General features: G+C 41.1%; 1 protein-coding gene across 31 annotated transcripts in view; it reads left to right on the top strand.

The window, feature by feature from the left end:
- Positions 1-21,250, top strand: part of EPB41L3 (erythrocyte membrane protein band 4.1 like 3) — a 140,002-nt gene that overhangs the window by 78,281 nt on the left and 40,471 nt on the right. For all 31 annotated transcript variants that reach the window (XM_046933205.1, XM_025147875.3, XM_015282563.4 and 28 more), the window contains exons 3-4: positions 1,317-1,514; positions 20,755-20,859. In XM_046933205.1, the coding sequence (XP_046789161.1) occupies positions 1,317-1,514; positions 20,755-20,859 (303 nt within the window). The remainder of the gene's footprint in view (positions 1-1,316; positions 1,515-20,754; positions 20,860-21,250) is intronic.

A 21,250-nucleotide genomic window follows, 5' to 3' on the forward strand; every position in this document is an offset into this window, starting at 1 on the left:
TCAGCTAAATAAAAAGGGAAAGCTTACAGCTTGTTTGGATGAAATCTCTTGGGGAAAGTTCTCTGTGATTTAGTGACATGCTGTTTTGGTGGTTATATGATGCAATGTTGTTTTGGTCTCAAAGCAGATTAAAGCCTTTCGATGGATTTGCTCTTCTCTCATGAAGGCTTATTACATGCAGTGAATGGAAACAGATGAAGGATTAATTTATATTATTTCCAGTGATGCTTGTTTCTTCTTACACAGAAATCATTCAGAGCCAGAACTGTTACTTTTTTTCTATTGTAGTGAGATAACTGAAAGATTTTTAAAATATATGTTTTTAAAGCTCTAGCTTAGGTATTAGTGCACTCCTGTTGAGATTTTGCTTGAAGGCTATCAGGGGCATAACTGATTTGAAAGGTAATGACTGCGGCATAGTGCTGTTGCTAGGATGGGTAAAATGCAGTAGAGCTGTTCTGGCTTTCATCTGTTGCAGTGAAAAGGACCACGAGCTGTGCTGCATCGTGGTGACTCTTCATATGGTCTGACCCACAGATAAGCCCAAGCAAAAGTAACTGTAATTGTTTCTTCTCTACCCTTTCCCCTGCAGAATATTTGTCTTTCAAATGTTCTACTTCTTGCCAGCTTAAGGGACTTATTGAGCATCTGCAGAGAGCACAACTCAGCCTCTTGTCTTGTAGTTATCATCCATTAGCCAGCCAGCTGCACATAAAAGATGTTTGGCCTCTTATTTCCATCCTGTTTGTTTAACCCTTTGCTCAGGTGTCTGGGGAGTCCTTCTCTCTCCAAGGCACATCAGAACCCTCCTGCAAATTCTCATTGTCGTTGACTGGTCAGGCCTCTGATTCAGGGCACCTTTTCTCACAGACAGCAAAATTAGTGCAAACCTGATGGTCTTTTCTTATTCCATATGACACCATGAAAACACTGTATGATTTAGTAGATACAGGACTTTAAAATTATAGTCTGTGGGGATATTGGTTCTTTACAATGTTTACTCATTGTTCAGCATTTTCAGTAGACCAAAATAAAAAGGTCTGAGGAGTCTGGGAGGGATTTTCTAAGTACGAAAGAAGTAGAAACCTAAATTATTTTCATGCATGTCCCCCCTCCCTTATTATTTTGTACCTTTTGGAGTGAGGAGGAAGGGCTGGAAGTAACATAGGCAGTCTTTTCAATAGCTAAGAACCTGCTGTGCATCATGGACCCTCTCATCCAGTCACCATTTTAAATGCTTCATCTGCCAGAAGCAGAGTGCATAATGCATTGCACTGCACAATCGGTTTCTCAGTTATCTTTCTTTCTTTTTCTAGCCCACAGACAAAGAACAGGAGTTTGCAGCTGCAAGTGCAAAACAGCTTGAATATCAGCAGTTAGAGGACGACAAGCTCTCCCAAAAATCATCATCAAGCAAACTTTCCAAGTCTCCTCTAAAGATTGTCAAGAAACCTAAAAATATGCAGTGCAAAGTGACACTCCTGGATGGATCTGAATATGCATGTGAAGTAGAGGTAAATTGCTTTTCTCTATGGTTTTTTTCATTCTATCTAGAGGAAAATATTTGAAATTAGACTTGTAGGTTAATATTTAGTAAAAAAAAAAAAAAAGTCTATAACTGAATTCCCTATTTAAACAAAAATATGGATGGCCAGATATTTCACCAATGCCATGCTCATAGATGTTTCCATTATTTTTCCTGGAGATAGAAGATGTTACAGAGATTTTATCTTCAATGGAGAATAGTGAATAATCCTTGGAGCAGCCTGGGACTATGGATTAATGTTATATTAGCTTATACCACTACAAAATGCAGAAAATGAATTATAGACAGTAAAGCCCATAAAGAAAAAGAATGATTTTGGTCTTGTAGGATGTCCCTTTTCCCTTGCATTCTGCTCAGTTGAGAGTTGTGTGTAGTCACTGTCTCAACAGTAGTTTTGACCATTGTGAGATGGGTGGGGGCAAAAGAGATGCCATGGGGACACAAAGAAAATGTCAATTTGCGTGTGGAATTTTATGTGCTCCTCCACTCTCTGAGAGTCATAACTGTGTGTAAACATCACTGGTGGAAAGCTGCCATTGGATTTCTATGAAGAAACTTGCCTTCCTTTGGGGACTCTGCCAGGAGTCTCCTTTTGAGAAGAGAGCAGTCTTTGCTACAGTCACTTAGGAACTAGTCAGTCTGTGGTTTCTGGCAGACCCATGCTGTGAGGATGTCTTTCTTTGAGCACCAGATGACTATGAAGAAGCATAGGCATCAGCAGATTTAGCACGTTTGGGTGGATTTACTTCTCCATTCAGCTGTTCCAGCCATGTCACCACATTTGGGCAGTGAAACTGTCTGTCTTGAGCTTGCTCTTGTTTAGGAGGTCACACACAAGGCTGAGCTCCAGCCAAGAGCAGCATCCTTCTGGCACAGGAAGGATGTGTGTTAAAGGCCTCAGCATTGCCAGCTATCCTTTGGGTAACTGCAGAGTTAGCTCTAAGCAAGAGCTGTGATCTTATTGCTCTTATAGCATCTTAACAGTCATACTTTCAACTGTCTTCTAGTTGCACTGGCCAAATCCTGTACTGTTTCCATCAAGTTAGCAATACCTTCCTGGTCACATACTTCATGACTAATTGCAGTTTCTTGACCTCTACTCCTAGTTTTGCCTGTTAAAAATAAAGTACAAACCATTAAAGTGAAAGAATGATTCTGCTGGCTTTCATGGAAAGAGTGAGACTTGTTTCAGCTTTTGCCATTTGGGTAGAAAATCTGAGTCACTTTTTGGAATACAGTTAAGCAAATTTTGCAAAACAGGAGTTCTATGGGAATCTTGTCTGCAAGGCTGAGTTTTATGAGAGTATAAGATGGAGCAGAAGGGAAGATTTATTATACTAGACTCTCAGTTCTGCAAAAATAAATGCTATGAATAATACTTCACTTTAGGAAGTTTCAATTCTCTAAACTTGGGCTCCGTTGGAGGTAGTGTCAAAATGCTAGCATATAGAAGTCATTGTGTTTTATCGCTTGTCAGATTTGTCTGCTTTGTAAGTTATGAATAACTCTTGAATAATGTCTTCTGTGTATATTGTATGCATTTTTTTTCTATGTAGACTGCTGAAATATCTTGCAGTTGTGTTCACTTTCATCCGTAAGGTGTCTGCCTCTAAGATGGCTAGATGTCCTAGGCAGAATGCAATACTGGTGAGAACAGACCTCCCAAAAGGGTGGGTCTTCAAATGACAAAGCTCTAATATTGTGATGATAACAGACAACAGGGTGTGTCGAAACAGAATTTAGCTGTGAAAAGTCAAAAATTTTTCGGTAAACAAGTGCTGGGGCGGTGATGTGTTTACACACCTTAATCGAATGACCCAAACTTTGTGTCCTTCCTAGGTGGTACTGTCAGCTTCTTGTGTTTATTGAGGATGCAACTGAGGGTACCTCTACAGCACAGCCCATTCTTTGGTCCACGGGTAGTTCCCTAGGAAAAGCTACTTTACGTGTCCATAAAGTTCGGCTACAGTGAAAGGAGTCCTTGCCCAGCCAAGAGATAGGATGTGGTATACACTTGCTTTATCCACTGGGAGGAAAAAGTACATACAAAGGGGTGTAGTAGACTGGGAAGGGTGAGCATCTGTTTCTGAACACATTTCAGAAAATCATTTAGGAAACTGAAGGTGAAATTCTCATCTTGGGTAATAATTGCAATAATTGGGTAATAATTGGTTCTGTTGCTTTTTCAACAAAAATCTGGTGCTGCAGTATGAGAAACAATGTCACATTTCAGAAAAATGGTATATTTTTGAAGTGCTCCACAAGTGAGCTTGCTGTATCCTCTTACACTGGAAAAAGTATATGTTGGTATATTCAAAGATCTAACAAATTATGGAAATCAGTAAATTCCCCAAAGTGAATTCCTTTAAAGAAGAGAAAGCAGGAACATGCCAACCAAACATTTATTGTTTCCATTCCTTGTGTTTTACGTGCATAAGTGCATCTTTCAGTGTGGAAGGTGTAAGGGATTTGACAGTTGGTGGAGGGGAGTTAGAAAGTTCATCCCATGTTGTCAGCTTCCATTTTGCAGCTCTACATGTCCTGCTTCTGCCTACTGAAGTCTAAAAAGCAGTGTAATTTAGAAGGACTGGAAATTTAGAAATGTCCTTTTGAGCTAGAATACCAGCTCTGTCAGTGAATTTTTGTTTTGGAAGTGAGCCAGATATTTATCTCTTTAGAAGTGTATTCCCTAGTCAGGGAGTTGGGGATCATTATAGAATCCATCAGTTACTCTATAGAGTGGTTGCAAGTGACAAATGCTTTTATATACATTAAATATTCATATCACTTAAAGGAGCTTATTGCTCTCAAGTAGAACACAACCTACAGCTTATCAATTATGCGTTCATCCAGTTAATGACCTGACAGCTGAAATGGCACATACTCAGAGATTTAGATGCTTCTGAAACGGGTTTGGTTAATTCATTATCCCTTTGCAGTCCGTTGTTTCACAGCTCCCTCTTTCCTATTCCATATTCAGTGCTGAGAGTCTTCAACAGCTTCCACTGTTTCTTTCAGTCTCTCTCATGCCCAGAACACTGCATATGTGACACCAGGGTTTTTTATGTTGTATGAGATATATCTGCAAAGCACGGGCTAGTGGAGGTAACTTCAAAGAGGAGGTTAACAGCAGTTCATCTAGTGTGTTATCCTTTCAGTGAAAGGATCTGAAGTAAATGCCAGATAAAAGATCTCTCCTGTGGCCCTACAATATTACTGCCAGTGTGCTGTATCTGTCCTGACCCAGAAAGTCTTTCATGCAGTAAGACATTACAAGCCAAAACCAGGTTAAATAGCTAACCCAACCTGTTAATTTATCCTTTTCCAAAAACATAAAACAGAAGCATTACCATCTGTACTGCCACCACACTTCTCAGCTGGGAGCCTACGGATGGGATCTGCCAACTTATTTAAGAGCGGTGGTTCCTTTCCAAGGTGGAATGGATACTTAATGGTGTTTTACGTGTCTGGGAACAGCTGTGGGCTTTTGGAGCAGAAGTGTTTGTCGTACACTGAAGTTCTTACAGTATCAAAGTAGAGTGGCAGCCTAACATGGTTCCCTCATGCACTAAAGCAGCTGGAGATTTCTAATAGGCACTCAGAGGAGCTGGCATTGTCTGCTTGGGTCGTTCTGGCTGTTTTCCACTGAGATGTCCACCTCTCCTGGAAGCTGTTCTCCTTGCACTGTTCATAGCGCTCTCCCACCTGGCACCAGGACCAGAAATGTTTTGTCAAAAGTGGCCAGGTCCATAGCTGGGGCAAAAGCTGTTCTGGCAAAGAGAATGCTAAGGGCTTGTTAGGCAAGCTAGGTCTATGTACTGCATTTATCTTTAGTTCTTCAAACCAATAATGTAAGATCATAGAATCATTAAGGTTGGAAAAGGCTTATAAGATTATCTAGTCCAACTGTCCACCAACCACCAATATTGCGCACTAAACCACGTCCCTAAATACTACCCTTTCCTTAAACGTCTCCAGGGAAGAAGATTCAAGACTGCAAACTGAATTCAGATAACCTTAACAGAGACATTAGTTGAGGTTTTTCTGAAGGTACATGGAAATGAGCAGAAATAACTTGTCTGAATTTCTCCCACTTTAGGTAGGGGGTTTCGAGTGCTCTACTACATTTATACTATTTCTAGGATTTATTTTTCTCCTCTTGCTTCTCTGCCTCATCTTATTTTTCTGTTGTCTAGACTGCTGCATTTTAATTAAAAGACTGAATTGGGACAAGCTGTCATCCTCTCCCTTAGATGTTGCCTAACTTGAAGTGTCTTTTTAAAACAGGTCGGAATTTGCCTTCATGATTTCTACTCTAAACATATAAATGTTATTAATCCCTGTGTGAGATCAGAAAGCAATAACAATCTTAACCAAATGAAAGGCAAAATGGTTAGATTTCATTTTCAAGGGCACAACTGTCTGAACTTGTTGGTAATTTATACTCTTCCTTCATTCTTCTTCCACTTGGATTTTATGATCAAACAGGAATATAGTAAATGAAAAAAATAAAAATAAATGTAAAATTTCTGTAGCACTGTGCCAAACTGGTTGAGTTGCTGTATAATTTGGGTGCAATGGAGAACATTGAAATCTGATGTCTCAAGGAGCATTACTGTACCCACTGTTCCTGATAGATGGGAGTCAGCTGAGGTAGGGGGGATTGTTAAAAATACACTGTTGTGGTTTTTTTCTATCAAATTTTTGCAGTCCACTACCCAATTCTGCCCACAGTAGTAGCCATTTCTACACTTCTCTGAAGAACAACCGAGGAGGCACTACGTTCTTAGCAATAGGTTTCCCCACATTGCCAAGGGACTTCAGGGTACCATATTTGAATGGTGAAGGTGAGGTATTTTATTTCCATACATTGGGAACCAAGGTTTATAACCTGAACAGAGGCAAACTGGAATTAACAGGTCACTCTCTGCCTTGCACAAGTGTGTGCTAAAATTCCTTGTTGGAGGCAAAATGTGTGTGAAGTGAATGGCTTCTCATGTAGCACGGAGTGTTGTGTTTCACATTAATTTTTTTTTCCTGAAAAAAAGTGAGTGTATGTGGATGCTTCCTGAAAAAAATTAATCACAAAGAATGGTTGTTGGAAAAGTTGGAAGAATAGAGAATAAGCTCTGCTACTATTGTCAGCAGCTAAAGCGTAAAAAAAATTTCCACTCTTTGCAGACTCCATACTTCAGTGCTGCACGTGTTTCTTCTGGCATTCCACATCTCACTTGTAATACCACCTCTCGAGAATAACTCCTTCTGTGTCTCTGTGCTGTGATGGCAGAAGGAGTACCCTTGCTGTTCCTTTGCCCCAGGAGGTGTCTCAGCACGGGCACATGCTCTGCTTTGCCATGGACAGTTTAATAACATTGCCTTTTTACCCGTTTTGAGGTAGACGTGAAGGTCAGGAAGGAAATTGCTGTAATAAGATGCACTCTGCTTGCTGAAGGATACAGTTTCAGTTACCCCCTGCATGCTTTAATTGTTTAATGAATTCCACACAGCCTCTTGCAACCAGCCTTACATGTGAAACTTATTACTGCGTGCAAAAGGGAATTTTTTAATAAGTCTTTTCCTTTTGACCTACTCGCTGCTTACATTTCAGTTAATTTAATATGAAGAGCTTTGGGTTAGGTTTGTGTTATTTATTTATTTATTTATTTTTACCTTACCCAGGATGTGTTTCACTAAATGTGACTAGGCTGGGATGCATCGTCGGCATTATGCAGAATGTTTTCTGCCCCCAGACCCGCTAATTAGGACTGACTTAGATTAGCCAGGGGATTCAGCTAAGATCTATGTTACCTGACACGTGTCAGTAGGAGTCTGGGTACTGCCTGAATATGTTCCAACTGAATAGAGTGAATACACAACTCCTCTGGCTTACGTTCTCAAAATGCTGTGTACTGCTTTTTATAAGTTAAAATACTTGTCAATTCAGGAAGCACAGTGTTCTGGAAATCGATACCCATGTTGTCCAGCTCGTAATAATGAACTATGAGACAGAGCCAAACATAAAAATGCTTACGCTTGCTTTTAGTGCATTTTAAATTTTTGTAATTTTTTTCACTGAAGCTAAAGGAATCTTTTTTTAATTATTTTCATTTTTTAAGACGTTTCATGTTGAATCCAGCATTTTTGAAGTGCCACAAGTTGGAGGATGCTCGTGTGGCTCTTCTGGGACTGGAGCATTTCCTCTTTGCCCAGAGAAGCTCAGCTCCAGTCCCCCAGCTGGGAACATCTGGGTTGCATGATACTGAGAGACAAGGTCTGTAAAAACCTGATAGGAAAGCACACCTAGATGGTTAGACAGCTGAATCTCCTGTATTTTATCCAGTTAACATGCATGTATGTTGCAGAAACTGAAGGAGGACCAAGTATTAAAAGCAAGTCACTCCTTCAGGTGTTGTACCGAGTAAACAGCAAGTTGGGCTTTAAATTTTACCTTTCAACTGAACACAGGACATGGTTACAGTGAGAACAAACACCAAAACTTCTAAGAAAAAAATATATAGTACTTTTGTTCTCCACACCCATTTCCTGCATCTAGTCCTCTCATCTCTTGATTTTCATTAATAGATTCTGAAAATGATTTGAGGAGTTAAATGATGTGTTTAGGGGACAAATGTCTTCATTTTGATCATTTGGAGGCACTAGCCATTTTTTGTAATGGTGTAAACTACCAAGAGAGATTGACCTACATTGACATATAATTGCCTTGAAATTGCATTTTTCAGAGAATAAATGATTAACTGAAAATCTACGAGTGACACGTTGCTTCCAGTTCCCTCCCCTTGATGAACCAGTTGGAAAGGAGCCAGTCAGGGGCTTGTCTTCCATCTGGCAGACTTATATTTGCGTAGTCAGTTGGGTTTGGTCATGTACGCTACGCTTAAACCCAGATACGGCAGGCCAGGTGCTGGTTAACCTGGGGTGATCTTTTACCCCACAGTAGAGATCTCTGTGCTCCAGGGCCTGTCATCCTCAGCATCATTCCTGCTCTTTGCTCTCCTCAGCAGGCAGGGAGAGGAGTTCCTGTCCTCCTCACTGTGCTTGTTGATGGCCTCACTGGGGTGAGGCTGCATCGAGGCCTCTACGTTTGTCTTCTCCAGATGCATTGCCCTTGAGAGGGTGATGCCCACCCTCTCAACCCTACAGCTTCTGACAGGGATACAGCCAGCATCCAGACACTGCAAGTGTTTTTTAAGCACTACTGGAATATGAGTCAGAAGCATCACAAGTGGAAGGCTCCTCTTAACCCTTTTCCCTTCTCCAAAATGATTCTCAGATGTTAATACCTCTTGCTATTTCTGCACTCTGTGTCCATTCCCCATTTATACCATCTATTCCCATTCTCCCAGTGAAGTGGTCATTTTCTTGTCCCTGCCCCCATCTCACTTCTGCCAAGTCTCCCTGCTCTTTGTGGTGTTTACTACCCCTTTTCTGTCTTTCTTAGGTGCTTTGTACTGCTGCAGCTCCCAACCATGCTGTCTAAATAAATCTCCAACTCTGTCCCTAGTTGATCCGATTTTATATCTTCTGTACCCATGTTAATGCTTCACTGCTATTTCCAGAACAAAACTAAACCAGTGCTCACTTTATCATCTCCTAAGTATTAGGTGCCTTGTAAAATCCTAGCACCACGTACGGGTGATTTTTTCCAGGTGAGGCCCACGCAGTGTTCTCTAGGCTGCTTTTATGGTTTGTTATCCCTGTCTGCTGACAGAAGAAAATACCAGAGATAGGACTGGGTAGCCTGCAAATCAAAGCTGTGATAGATAGGAAGGTTTGTCTCTTGTGTCTCTTGGTCAGTTTTGCTCTGGCAGAAATGGGTTTGATCCAAAGTGGATAAAGTTTGAGTGTAGCTTGCAACCACTGAGAATAGGGTAAGCTAGAACTAGATTATCTTTAAGGTCCCTTCCAAGCCAAGTGCTTTTATGATTCTAAGTTATCTCTCTTGACAGCTGAAGTGATGATGTGATGCTCTCTAAGACACCCCAGATTTAAAAGCCTGATCCTCACGCCACCTCCCCTGTCCCAAGAGTGTCTTTCTGTGCTATGGTTTCTGTGTGATTTTTTTCCCCTCTAGCCTGGTAATGTAGGTCAGGGAGAGCTCTGGCTTTTAAATTCATATGGCAAGATTACTCTGTAAATCGGACTATGTCGACAGTAGAGCTTTTTTCAGTTGAAAATAAACCAAATGTTTATGGTTGATTTTTGCTGATAGCTGCCAGTAACTGTGTACAGTGAGGGTAGTGGAGGGTTCCCCTTGATTATATACTTGTGCACATTTTGCAGCCACGCAGGAGGGACACACGTCCCCCTGAGCCCCCTTGAGACCAGGTAGAACAAGAGAAATATTTATACTGATGCCCCTCACTGGGAAGCCTCAGCTGCTGTGTGAATCCCCAGAGATCTTCCTGAGTTACTGCAGACCTTCTTGCAGGAAGAGGTGGTGCAGTCAGGAGGCAAATGGATCAGCTGGATGTCTGGTTAAACACCAGACCCAAAAAAATGTCTCTGTCCTCCAGTACAATGAGCAGTGGTGGTACTTTCTCTCTTGAAATGCCTCCAAAGTCATGGAATATGGTTTATTATTGTATGAAAAGATTTAACAAATATCTGAGACTAATTCAATTCTTGTCACACTTATTACTGTTTGAGAAATAATATTCACTGTTTCTTCCTGGAGGGTAGTGCTGGTAAGCTGTTACTAGATCTCAATTTTTGCCGTGTGAATTCTGTTGATGCATTTGGAGTGCCTAAACATTTGACAGTCATCACATTTGACACATATTTCTGTGGCTGTTTTGCACGTACAACTGTGGCTGTTACCCTTTGACATACAAAGACGTGTTCTGAAGCCTTTATTATTTCTCAGGTGTTGCCTTTTGCTGCTTTGCATTGCCGCTTACAAAGTGCAGGCTTTATTCATGAGCACACATTCTGTGTCGCGTACCCGTCAGTGCACTTTGAGCTCATGTGATAGCAGTGTTAGAGTGATCTCTGCTGATGCAGAAGGCAAAGACCCTAATTTGGTTCGATTCCAGCGTCAGGACTAGGTCACCAATCTTCTTACTGGGATTTAGCAATCGCCTGCTTTTTTTTTTTTTTTTTCCTTTTTTTTTTTTTTTTTTTGGATTAGTGCTGGCTTTTTAGGATTGCAAGCTCAAACTGTACTAAAGAAGATTGCCCTGATAAAAACTATGCCATGTTATACAACGTCACCAGCGCTAGGTGCAAGTATGTAACTATAGCGTTAGACGTATTTATCTAAATACTTCAGTTAAGTACTTAGCTGGTAGGTGTTAAAAGTGACTGGTTTTAGGAATAGTAATGCATTTCAATGTGCTGTACACAGCAGATATGAAGAAGCTGGTAAATTATAGTATCACTACGAAGGGGAGGAAAAAAAATCATTTTTCCCTATATGTTGAAATACGTTCTAGATGACTGTGAGTTTCTCTTATGTGGCATTCATTCTCAAGCAGAGATGGAATAGTATTTCAGGTTTTATTTAAAACTTCTTGAATATGTCAGTCGCCTACAGGGATGTACGGGCAGGTCCACGCATAAAAATGTTATTAAAGAACTAGAGCATTTGGAGAGCTTGAATCGACATGCAGCTTTCAGGCAGAGCACTTTGTATGAAATGAATTCACACTGAGAAAAAAAAAGCTTTTTTATCACATCTTTTATTAAACTAAAGCTTTCTGAAATTGTCAGGTTCTAATTCTCTCCACATTTGACAGATTGTTTGGGGCTTTTTTTCCCCATGTATTTTGTTTGGGTGTGTGACCTGGGATGTTTCCAAATGCAGCTTACCTGTGAAATTTAGTTAGTAGCCGTAGTTAAGTATGTGAAAGATTAAACAGCATTTCCTTTTTAGAGTCAAAAAGTGAATGTTTTTTGCTTAAAACCTACTATTTTCTTTGCCACCCAAAAGGCTATTGGGAAATTCCTGTTCGGTATCTCCTTGTTATGCAGCGTAAACTGCTTACAAACTGAGTGGAGAGTCTTACATTGATAAGTACATCCAAGAGACACACGTCCTCATACACGTTCAATTATAGTATTCTCTGTATAACAAAGCAGATTTTTCTCTAAGAAATATAAAAATAGTTGAAGTAAGAAGACTAGATGCATTCACTTCTTTTTTTCTTTCAGTTTATTTCAATTTGTCTATATTGATCTGCCCACATAGGAGATGCAGTAGGATGTTTGTTATTTGCTCTGTCCATTTGCTTGCTTTGTCAGTTTATTGTACAGCCTTCTACAAGTAACATCTATGAAGTTTTTGCTCTGTAGCAGAAGTGACTTTCTTTACAATACATTATGTTATGAACAGAACATCTTTCTCAACATTTTTTACTTTCAGAGAAAACAAAATGTTGATTTTCTGGAATTTTCAGCAAACACAGCAAGGGGCTTAGAGGGCTAAACTCCAGTGGTTGAGTTTTGTTTTGTTTTTAAACAGTCTCATCTAGCTACTTATATACATGTTGTCTGTGGGATACCCTTCATTAAACCAGGGGAAAACTTGCTGATTTTCTGCCAATTAACACTACAGGAGAGATTCTCCATCCTGTTTTTCTTCCTGAATGCTACCCACTTATGTTCCTGCTGAGGGCTACAGTTGAGAAATCATAGATCCCCAGAGAAATTTGGAGATTTTTTCCTTCTCTGTCACCTTTCTCCTTCATAGCCTTTTCCCAGTGGAGAGAAACTTGAGGAGATAAAGCAATACAAGAAAAAAATGCTTTGAATGCAAGATTCCAAATGTGTGGAAGGGCAATGAAGTCATACTTCTTTGGAATGGCTTTATACATTTATCTTCCTTGGGAAAAATTAACCCTCTGCAATTTTTTTTTTCCATTTTCTAATGGGAAAAAAATATTCTTTCACTAATGAAAAATACTGATTAGTTTAAGAAAAAAAAAAAAGTTTTTTTCTGTTGGAAATGTTATGGCCTAAAATGCAATGATTAGGCCTTCATATCTCGGCCAGTTCAAACTCTTCCTCCATGGAATATGGGAAATGTCACAATGAGTAGATTTTTATTTCACATGAAGATAAAAATAGGTTCTTTAACAGAATTACTGCAATTGACTCTCCATAGATTGTGACTCTTGAAGTCATGGTCAACTGCTCCTCCACATTTGTAAGGACACCGAACACTTACGTACTCATAAGGTTGTATGTGTTTGCAAGTGCAGATATTTTGTGCATTAAATTATGCAATTAGTGCCATACGTGCATAAAATTCTGACATATTTACATAGTTTAGGTCCCTTCTACAGAGATAGGGTTCTCATTACAAAAACGAATTTGGATCTTGCATGCACTTGCCTCCTTTACTCACAAATGAAGACTGCACAGGTCACGTTTTTTCCAGTATTGGCTCAATTTTTATGGATGATGGGTAACTGGTGAATACTGTGAATGCTGTCAGAAGGCTGGAATTCAGTGACTCTGAGGCTTACTGTACATATCTCAGCTGGGGGAGTTTGTGGGAAGAGTGCTTGCTGCGGCAAGTACAAAGTATTCCTGACAAACAGCTAATCATTTACACTTGTTTGTGTTGCAGGAATAATTGCAGAAGCTGCAAGATGGGGAGTATGAAAGTTCTCCCTTGTGTATGATAGTTAAATGATGCTATATGCATCTCAAATTTTCAGGGCGTTTTCTTGTGTTTGCACCATCATCATGGTCTGAGCAGTGTAGAAACTGAGCTGTCAATAGAAAGGCAATTTAAATGGAAACAGTAACATGAAATAAAATCAGTGGTCTGGACTTAGAATCTTTTTCACTGTGCATTGTAGATTAGAAAAATTAGCTAATACTTCACCACCAAAAGGAATGAGGGAAAAGCAAGAGGTGAGTACAGTCACATGCCAAAATGCATTACTCCATGCAAGACTGGAGCCAGCCCACACATTCATACAGTGTATTGTTGAGATCCATTGGAAAGTGCAAATGATAATTAGGAATGTGAATCAGATAACCTCAACATCATTTAAAGTCCAATTATTTCTACCGGGATTTCATGATACTAATCTGTTTGTTCTTCTTCCAGCGACAGTGCCCACTGGAGTTATTACAGTAATTGTACAGAAGTTAATTGTACAGACTAGTGCTAGTGTTGCTTGTTCACAGGCAGTGTGACAGCTTGTCTGAGGAAAGCGGTGATGTTTGTGCAGAAAGAAATGTGCACTTTCCATTTGAAACCCAAGTCCACAGCTTCACAGCTGTTTGTCTCTCTGCTCTTTGGCTGAACAGCAAGGAGGCAAAGTTCCTGCTCAGCAGGGTGCATGACCTTGTAGCTACTATGCAGTGCAGATGCTGGGTATGGGGTGTCACAAACAAATCCCATTATAGCTCATTGGCTGGGGGACTCTGTCCCTGGATTTCCCTTACCTATAAAATCACTCTCAGTATGATTGCTTGTAATTGCTTTCAAACAGCACACGCATACCTTGGTGCTGCAGACAGCTTCCTCCCTCAGCCTTTGCTCAGCGTTTTGCATACACGTGAGACTGCAGCATTGTCTGCAAAAAAAGCACTGCTCTGAAAATATGACACTTTGGGGGCTGCAATAGCTTTAATTTCTAGGAAGCAGAGGGGGTTGTTTTCTACTCTTCAGCTGTTCATACTATTTCCCTGTCAGTGAGAGGAGGGTAATCTGCTAGTGAATAAAAATAGAGCATGAGAGTAGACTAACACTGCGCTTTCATCAGGTATACAACAATTAACCCCTTAGCAGCTGTAGAGGTGCAGGGGAGTGCTGTCATCCCAGATGTGTGGGATGGAGGGAGCAGAGGAGGCTAACTGGGCTAGCACCTGGTCTGAGCAGAGTAATGGGCAGCACTGTGCCAGGTCCACTTGTCATTTTCAGGACAATTGCTGCATTAAAGCAGGGTGCCAGAATGCCAAATGGGCAAATTTCAGGTGGTGGGGGTTCAGAGGCAGCACAGGATAACCAAAACAGCAGCTTGAAGGAGAAGTTTTTCAGAGGTGGTGCCTCTTACAGGCAGTAGCTCTGTGTCCTAGAATCAAAGAATCACCAAGTTTGGAAAAGACCTCCAAGATCATCTGATCCAAACAACCACCTTTCACCAATATTTCCCCACTAAACCACATTTCTTTGTACCATGTTTCTAACCATTTCTTGAATACCTCCAAGAACCGTGAGTCAACCACCTCCACGGGCAGCTCATTCCAGCACCTGACCACTTTTTTGGAATGCTGATCAGTTGCCTCTGTCATAATTAGCTTCCAGCTGGGAAGTACCATCCAGCACATAACATTTGAAATCTTCCACTTAGAATCATTGAATCATTATGGTTGGAAAGACCACTAAGGTCATCTAGGCCAGCTGTCAACCCATCATCACCACACCACTGAAACATGTCCCTCAGTGCCACATCTGCATGATTCTTGAACACCTCCAAGGATGCTGACTCCACCACCTCACTGGGCAGCCTGTGCCAGTGCTTCACCCTTTCTGTGAATAGATGTTAAACACCCAGCCTGAACCTCTCCTGGTGTAACATAAGGCCATTACCTTTTGTCCTCTCACTGTTACCTGGGAGAAGAGGCCCCCACCTTGCCATAACCTCCTTTCAGGGATTTGTAGAGAGCAATGAGATCTCTCCTGAGGCTTTTCTTCTTATATTATAATAAGTAGCAAAGAGGGTTTGTATGTTCTTGCTAACACCTGCATGACAAGAATATTTGTGTTGCATCCTTGTATTATGTATGTTGTTAGCTGCTCATTTCCAATGTAGTTTTCCAAGTTGCTTATTACAGTATAGAAACGTGGTTTTGTTAGACTGATTGCTACAATTGAGGGCATTACCTACAGGTCCTGATGGACGATAAGATAAACAAGAGGCAACAGTGTGCCCTGGCAGCAAAGATGGCCACTGCCATACTGGGCTGCATTGAGCTAACAGGAGGTGAAGGGAAATGATCCTTCCTCTCTGCTCAGTACTGATGAGACCTCACCTGGAGAGTGGGATCTAGTTCTGGAGTGTACTGGAGAGAGTCCAAGGAAGGGCCGCAGAGGTGATGAAGTTCCTGGAGCATCTCTCCTGTGAGGAGAGGCTGGGAGAGCTGGGACTGTTCAGCGTGGAAAAGCGAAGGCTCAGGGAATCTCGTAAAAGGTCTATAAACACCTGAATGGATAAGTAAAAAGGACAGAGACAGAGTGTTCTCAGCAGTACCAAGTGAAAAGAGAGGAGACAATGAGCAAGAACTGAAATACAGAAAATGCCTTTTACTACAAAGTTGGTCAGACACTGTCCCAGGTTGCCCAGACAGACTTTGGAGTCTCCATCCTTGAACATAGTCAGACCCTATCTGGACATGTTACTGAGCAACTGATTCTCACTGGTCCTGCTTGAGCAGAGGGGTTGGACTAGATTACCTCCATATATCCCTTCACACCTCAACCTTCCTGGATCCACTGATTATATTAATATACAATACATATTTTTTGTCTGAAGTGACAAAGTATGAATAACAATAATTTCTTATTTCATTTTAATAATGTTCATTCATCTTAAATACCTTACAGCTTATGGGTTTAATCATAATAAAGGAAAAGTTTCTCATTATTTTTCTGCATTAAATACCAGACATTGTACCCAAATGTTCATCAGAGAGAATAATTGACTTTCTAATAATCTTGTTATCCTCACAGACCTAAATTGAAGAACTGAGTTTTTGAGCTCCCTATTCAAAATGCTGCACAATATGTTACCTTGGTCTGACCGTCTCATGTGGGACAGGGGTAGGATGGAGGGATATTGGCTGAAAAAGTTCCATGAACTTGTGGATGAGTGCAGTGGACATAAACTCTTGTTCCATCCGCCAAGTCTTTGCATTTTTTGCTGAAATACTTAATTTGAATAGAATTGTAGAATCTCCCAAGTTCAAAGGGACTTGTTAGGATCACTGAGTCCAACTGCTGGCTCCACACAGGCCCACTCAAGAATCGAGCCATATGTCTGAGTGCATTTTCCATATGCTCCTTGAACTCTGGCAGCTTGGGGCCATGACCACACCCCTGGGGAGCATTTTCCAGGGCCTGAGCACCCTCTGATGAAGTACCTTTTCCTGATAATCCAACCTGAAAATAGCATTAATCATTTTTTCTCTCTTTTTCACTGCTTCAGAAAAAGGCTATCATCAGCAAAGATATGGAGAGGGAGAGCATTCCCTGAGTGCATTAGGGCACTGTGTGGGGATGGGGGCATGTTGAGCAGGGGCTTACTGTGGAAGAGTGGCAGAAGCCAGCCAGTGAGAGTAGGAGTGGAGGAAAGGGGGTTGTCGGGTAGGGTCAGTGGTGCTGGGTAGCCCAGAGGACTGCAGAGCCAGGTGGTGGGGGGTAGTGAGGAGTGGAGCAGCAGCAGCACAAATAGCTGATGTGGACAGGATTGAGCCTGGGCTGTTTCTGGGAAAGCCAATAGGTACTGGGAAAGCCTTTTGTGAACTTCTGCCTCCTGAGGAGGAAGAGACTTGGGTCCAAAAGCAGAGGAGAAACTGGCAAGGAAAGATGCTGTTTCTCCTCTGCCTTGGGTGTGGGAATTGCTGGTGGGTGAAGAGCTGCCAAGTTTATGGCTGTTGGCTCTTCTGACTGGGAGCTTGACTAGAAGGCTTTTTTTCTAATTTCAGTTTTGGATGGGAGCTGTGAGCTTTATACAGTTGCAGGAAAGAGTCTGTGAAAAGTTTAATTTTTGCTCTCTGACTTCTGTACTCATTCATGCTGTTCAGTGTATGTTTTGCATTCTTTCTATGATCTTGCTTTCCCAAAGCATGAGCAAAGTGTCTCTTTTTTCACATCTCTACATTTCCTTTCATCCCATTCACGCATGAAATGTAACTGAGAATATTTCTGGAGGAGACTTCTTCCATATTGACCTTTCACAAGATCTATCCATTTGCATAGCCAATATTTTATAGCATGGAGTTTGGTTGCTTTTTTACTGTGATTTATTTATTCATTCACTAAAAACATTACAAAGGCACAAAGCACATTCTTTTGGCCTGCTGAGAATTGCTTGACATTTTTGGTATTAAGCTGTGATTCACAGTAACCAGGAGACTTTCACTGCCTTGGTCTTGTCACATCAAAATAGTGGAATGCAAAGGTTTAGGGTGGGTAGCTTGACCTTTCTCCACTCCTCCTCCCATTTTCTCCCTTCTGAAGCAATGATGCCCACACCTTATCTGCTAGGCTAATTTGGGTACTTGGTAAAAGTAATTAACGGGAGTGTGGGAGGTCTGCTCATTTCCTTTAATTATGTATTCCCAGCTAAACTTCTTAATTTCCTCTGGATTTATGCAGATGCTGCCCCTCACTATGTTTTTGTGCTTTACAAGAGCAGCAGTGGTGGCTTCATTTCCAGCAGTGTGCATCCCTAAGTGGTAGGAGCCCCCTAAATCCTGCTCCAGTGATGACTCTGACCTGGGAAGAGGCACTTGGGCAGCAGCTCATCTGTCTTAATCCTGATGGGCTTTTCTGTGAACAGTAAGGAAATTTGTCTTTGTAACGTTAACTCTCAGCCGTCACCCAGGCAAGAGAACATCCTGCCCAGGGAAGGCTGCCAGGTACACATGGTGTTTCTGAAGCCCTCTTACAGCACCAGCAAGATTTTCCCATATTCAGATGCAGCAGCATTTTTGTGAAAAGTGGCTCAGTGTAACTTGGGTATAGTCCTAGGGAAGGAGGAGAACAGACCTCGTCACAGGCAAAAAAAATGAGCGATGCAAGTTATTCCAGGCTTCTCGTTTTTAGTCCCACTTGCCCTCAATGTGTAGAAATCCTGAGCATTTTTATTTTGACACAGCCACACACAACTGTTTTGTGCAGTTCTCTGTTAAAACGTTGTACCTTGCAGCTGCTAGCTCCTATTTCTCAAAGCTGACATCTGTGTAGCTGCACAGATCGGCCACATAAAACAACTCTCTTGTTGACCTTGTGTGACTCCTAAATTAGGACATTGAAGTGTGATGAATCAAATGTAGATGGTGCAGTGATGCAAGCAGTAGTATGTTCAGGTAGTCTGCTTATTTATCTCCATTTGGTGTAATGATTTAGTCTGTCACCAAGTAGAAATGCTTGGCAAAATATGGCATTGCTTATTTGCAGCGGAGATGTGACCATTTGGCTTGAGGGCTCTGGCTTTGTTCCTCTGCGCACGCCAGTAGTGGAATTGTCTCCATGAAGCAGCAACATAAAACCATCAAGCTCTGTTAGCTGCTTCCATGTCTGGGGTGAGAAGAATTAACTTAACATTTGTTTGAAATTATGAAGGAGCTAGGGCGCATTTTTACTTCCTGATCCAGGGCTGGATGTGTGTGACAAGGTGTAAGTTAGCCTAGAGCTGCTTGCTCAAATGCTTGCTAGAAGACTCAGTAAATTCAGTTAGAGCAGTACTCTTACGATATATACACTTCGGTGGCTGGTTTTTCTGTCATCTGAAGAATACATATGAGACTGTAGCAGCCACTCCTGCAGTCTCCCTATCAATAAAACTGTAGAGCATGTTTCCCTGAATCCTATCTAATGTACCACTGGATCCTCAACAGAAATACTGATTTTAACAAAAATTAGGTTATGCTCTGCAACTTACTCCAGCATTGTTCCTAATGGTTTTTACTGAATGTTTGCGAACCTCCTGTTATTTTTATTTATTTAATTTTCTTTTGGCTTGTTATCGCTTCTAAAATAGTTGGAGGCCAGCTTTGTTGGCATAGCCCTGTCAGTTTGGATTGTGAAATATTCACACACCCCGGCCAACACTGCTGGACGGGCAGCGTGGTGTGGGTACAGCTGTACTGACAGAGCCGTGCTTTCCTCTGCTCCATTTGTGTAACTCAGAGAGCTGGTGCAGTACTGAAAATGCTTGTGCCCACTGAGGGGCTCTGGTGGCACTGCCGTCATGCTGGGGTGATAAGGGGATGCAGCTCCAAGTGGGTGACCTTTGAGGAATGACAGGCTGCAATGAATATGTTTGGCGTCACTTGACCACAAATGGCCACTGCGTAATGCAGACAGAAGACAATGTCTGCAGTGCTCTGGATTTGCCCTCATTATTTTAATGAAGATAAATTTGATAGAAGCATTGTGTCTTCTTTTGTTTCAGCATTCTGCTGGCTTTTGAAGTAATTAATGTATTTCCATTCTGCTTAAAGTCGTGTGTATGTTACAGATAAAGAAACTGCCTGGCTGACATCAACTAAAATATTTATGTGTGTGTGTGTGTGCATGTTTGAAATGAAGTGGGGAGATTTTTTCCTTTAGCTGAGGTGCATGTAGGGAAGCAGACAATGTCTGATGGCCCAAATAATTTTGAATTCCTTGTCATAACTAATGCATATTAAAGTTGGCACAGGCACAGGTACTTATGAATAGGACATTTCTGTCTGTAGTTGTGGGTTTTTTTTATGGAAAATTCTTCCTCAGTGTCATATATTACACTGAGAACTAGGATGACCTGAATTTTTACTGTCCAATAAAAGGGACTATGATGCTTCTGCTGAAAGCTCTTGCTGTAGACAATGAGTTATCTTTTCATATAACATTCTAGCAATAAAGAAGGTCAGTGGAACGCTGGGAAACTGCTTTTTTACCCAGTTTCATTCCAAGTGAGATACTAGGCTCTCTCATTGATTTCAGTAGATGGTGTGTTTGTATTTCCCTGTATATTAAACAGAAAAGGATCTTGGAATTAATCCACAATATTACCAAAGCAAGAAAAACCCACACATTTGGCATTTCCTCCAATGGATTGCCCATATCACAGCTCTGATAATCCATTGCAGGGAATATTTTGTACCATTGTTTGTTACCACTGTTGCAAACAGAGTACAGCCTGGTTGACTGAGATATATCCTCACAATAAACCTGAGGTTGCAGTTTGTGAAAGACAGAATAGATCTCTTAATTGATGCTTGCAATATGGCGTGTACTGACTTATTTTTAACTCCAGAGCAAGACCTGAGTTCTTACGAAAAGTGAATTTGCCCCATTCAGTTGATTCTTATGAAGCTCCAGATCAATAGATCTGAAAAAAATGGATGAGTTGGAATAAATCATTTCTGGGTCGGGTTTGAGGATTAAACAGCGGAGATGTTATTTAAATGGTTATGTTTATTTTTCAAACATGATTTTTTTTTTCCCTCTTCATATCCCACAGAAACGTTCCAGAGGCCAAGTGCTATTTGACAAAGTGTGTGAGCATCTGAACCTGTTGGAAAAAGACTACTTTGGGCTAACATACAGAGACACAGAAAACCAAAAGGTATCCTACAAAATTGTGATCTGCTGTTGGCATGTGGACATCAGAGCTCTCCTGAGGCACCCCCAGACAGTTGCAAACAGTACAGGAGCTGTTTTGAGTTCTCATCTAGTTGTATATGTGTACCTTGAGTTGTTATTTTTATAACTCCTAGAGCATCCCCTGGGCTTCCTTGGCTTCTGTCTGCGTGAGCATGAAAGAATTTAATCATATACCTTATTCTCCTTCTAGTTTGATTTGTTACATTACTGCCGTCAATGAAAGATGGTTCTATGTTCCTATGTTAAGCATATAATACTGAAATGTAACTTATTTAATAATACTAGCTTGTGGTACATGTAGGCAGAGTTGCTTCACTTCCAAGTAATCTTGACTTCCAATCTTGACCTTATAG

This window comes from Gallus gallus, chromosome 2 (genome assembly GCF_016699485.2).
Source record: "Gallus gallus isolate bGalGal1 chromosome 2, bGalGal1.mat.broiler.GRCg7b, whole genome shotgun sequence".
In the NCBI taxonomy this organism is placed as follows: Eukaryota; Metazoa; Chordata; class Aves; order Galliformes; family Phasianidae; genus Gallus; species Gallus gallus.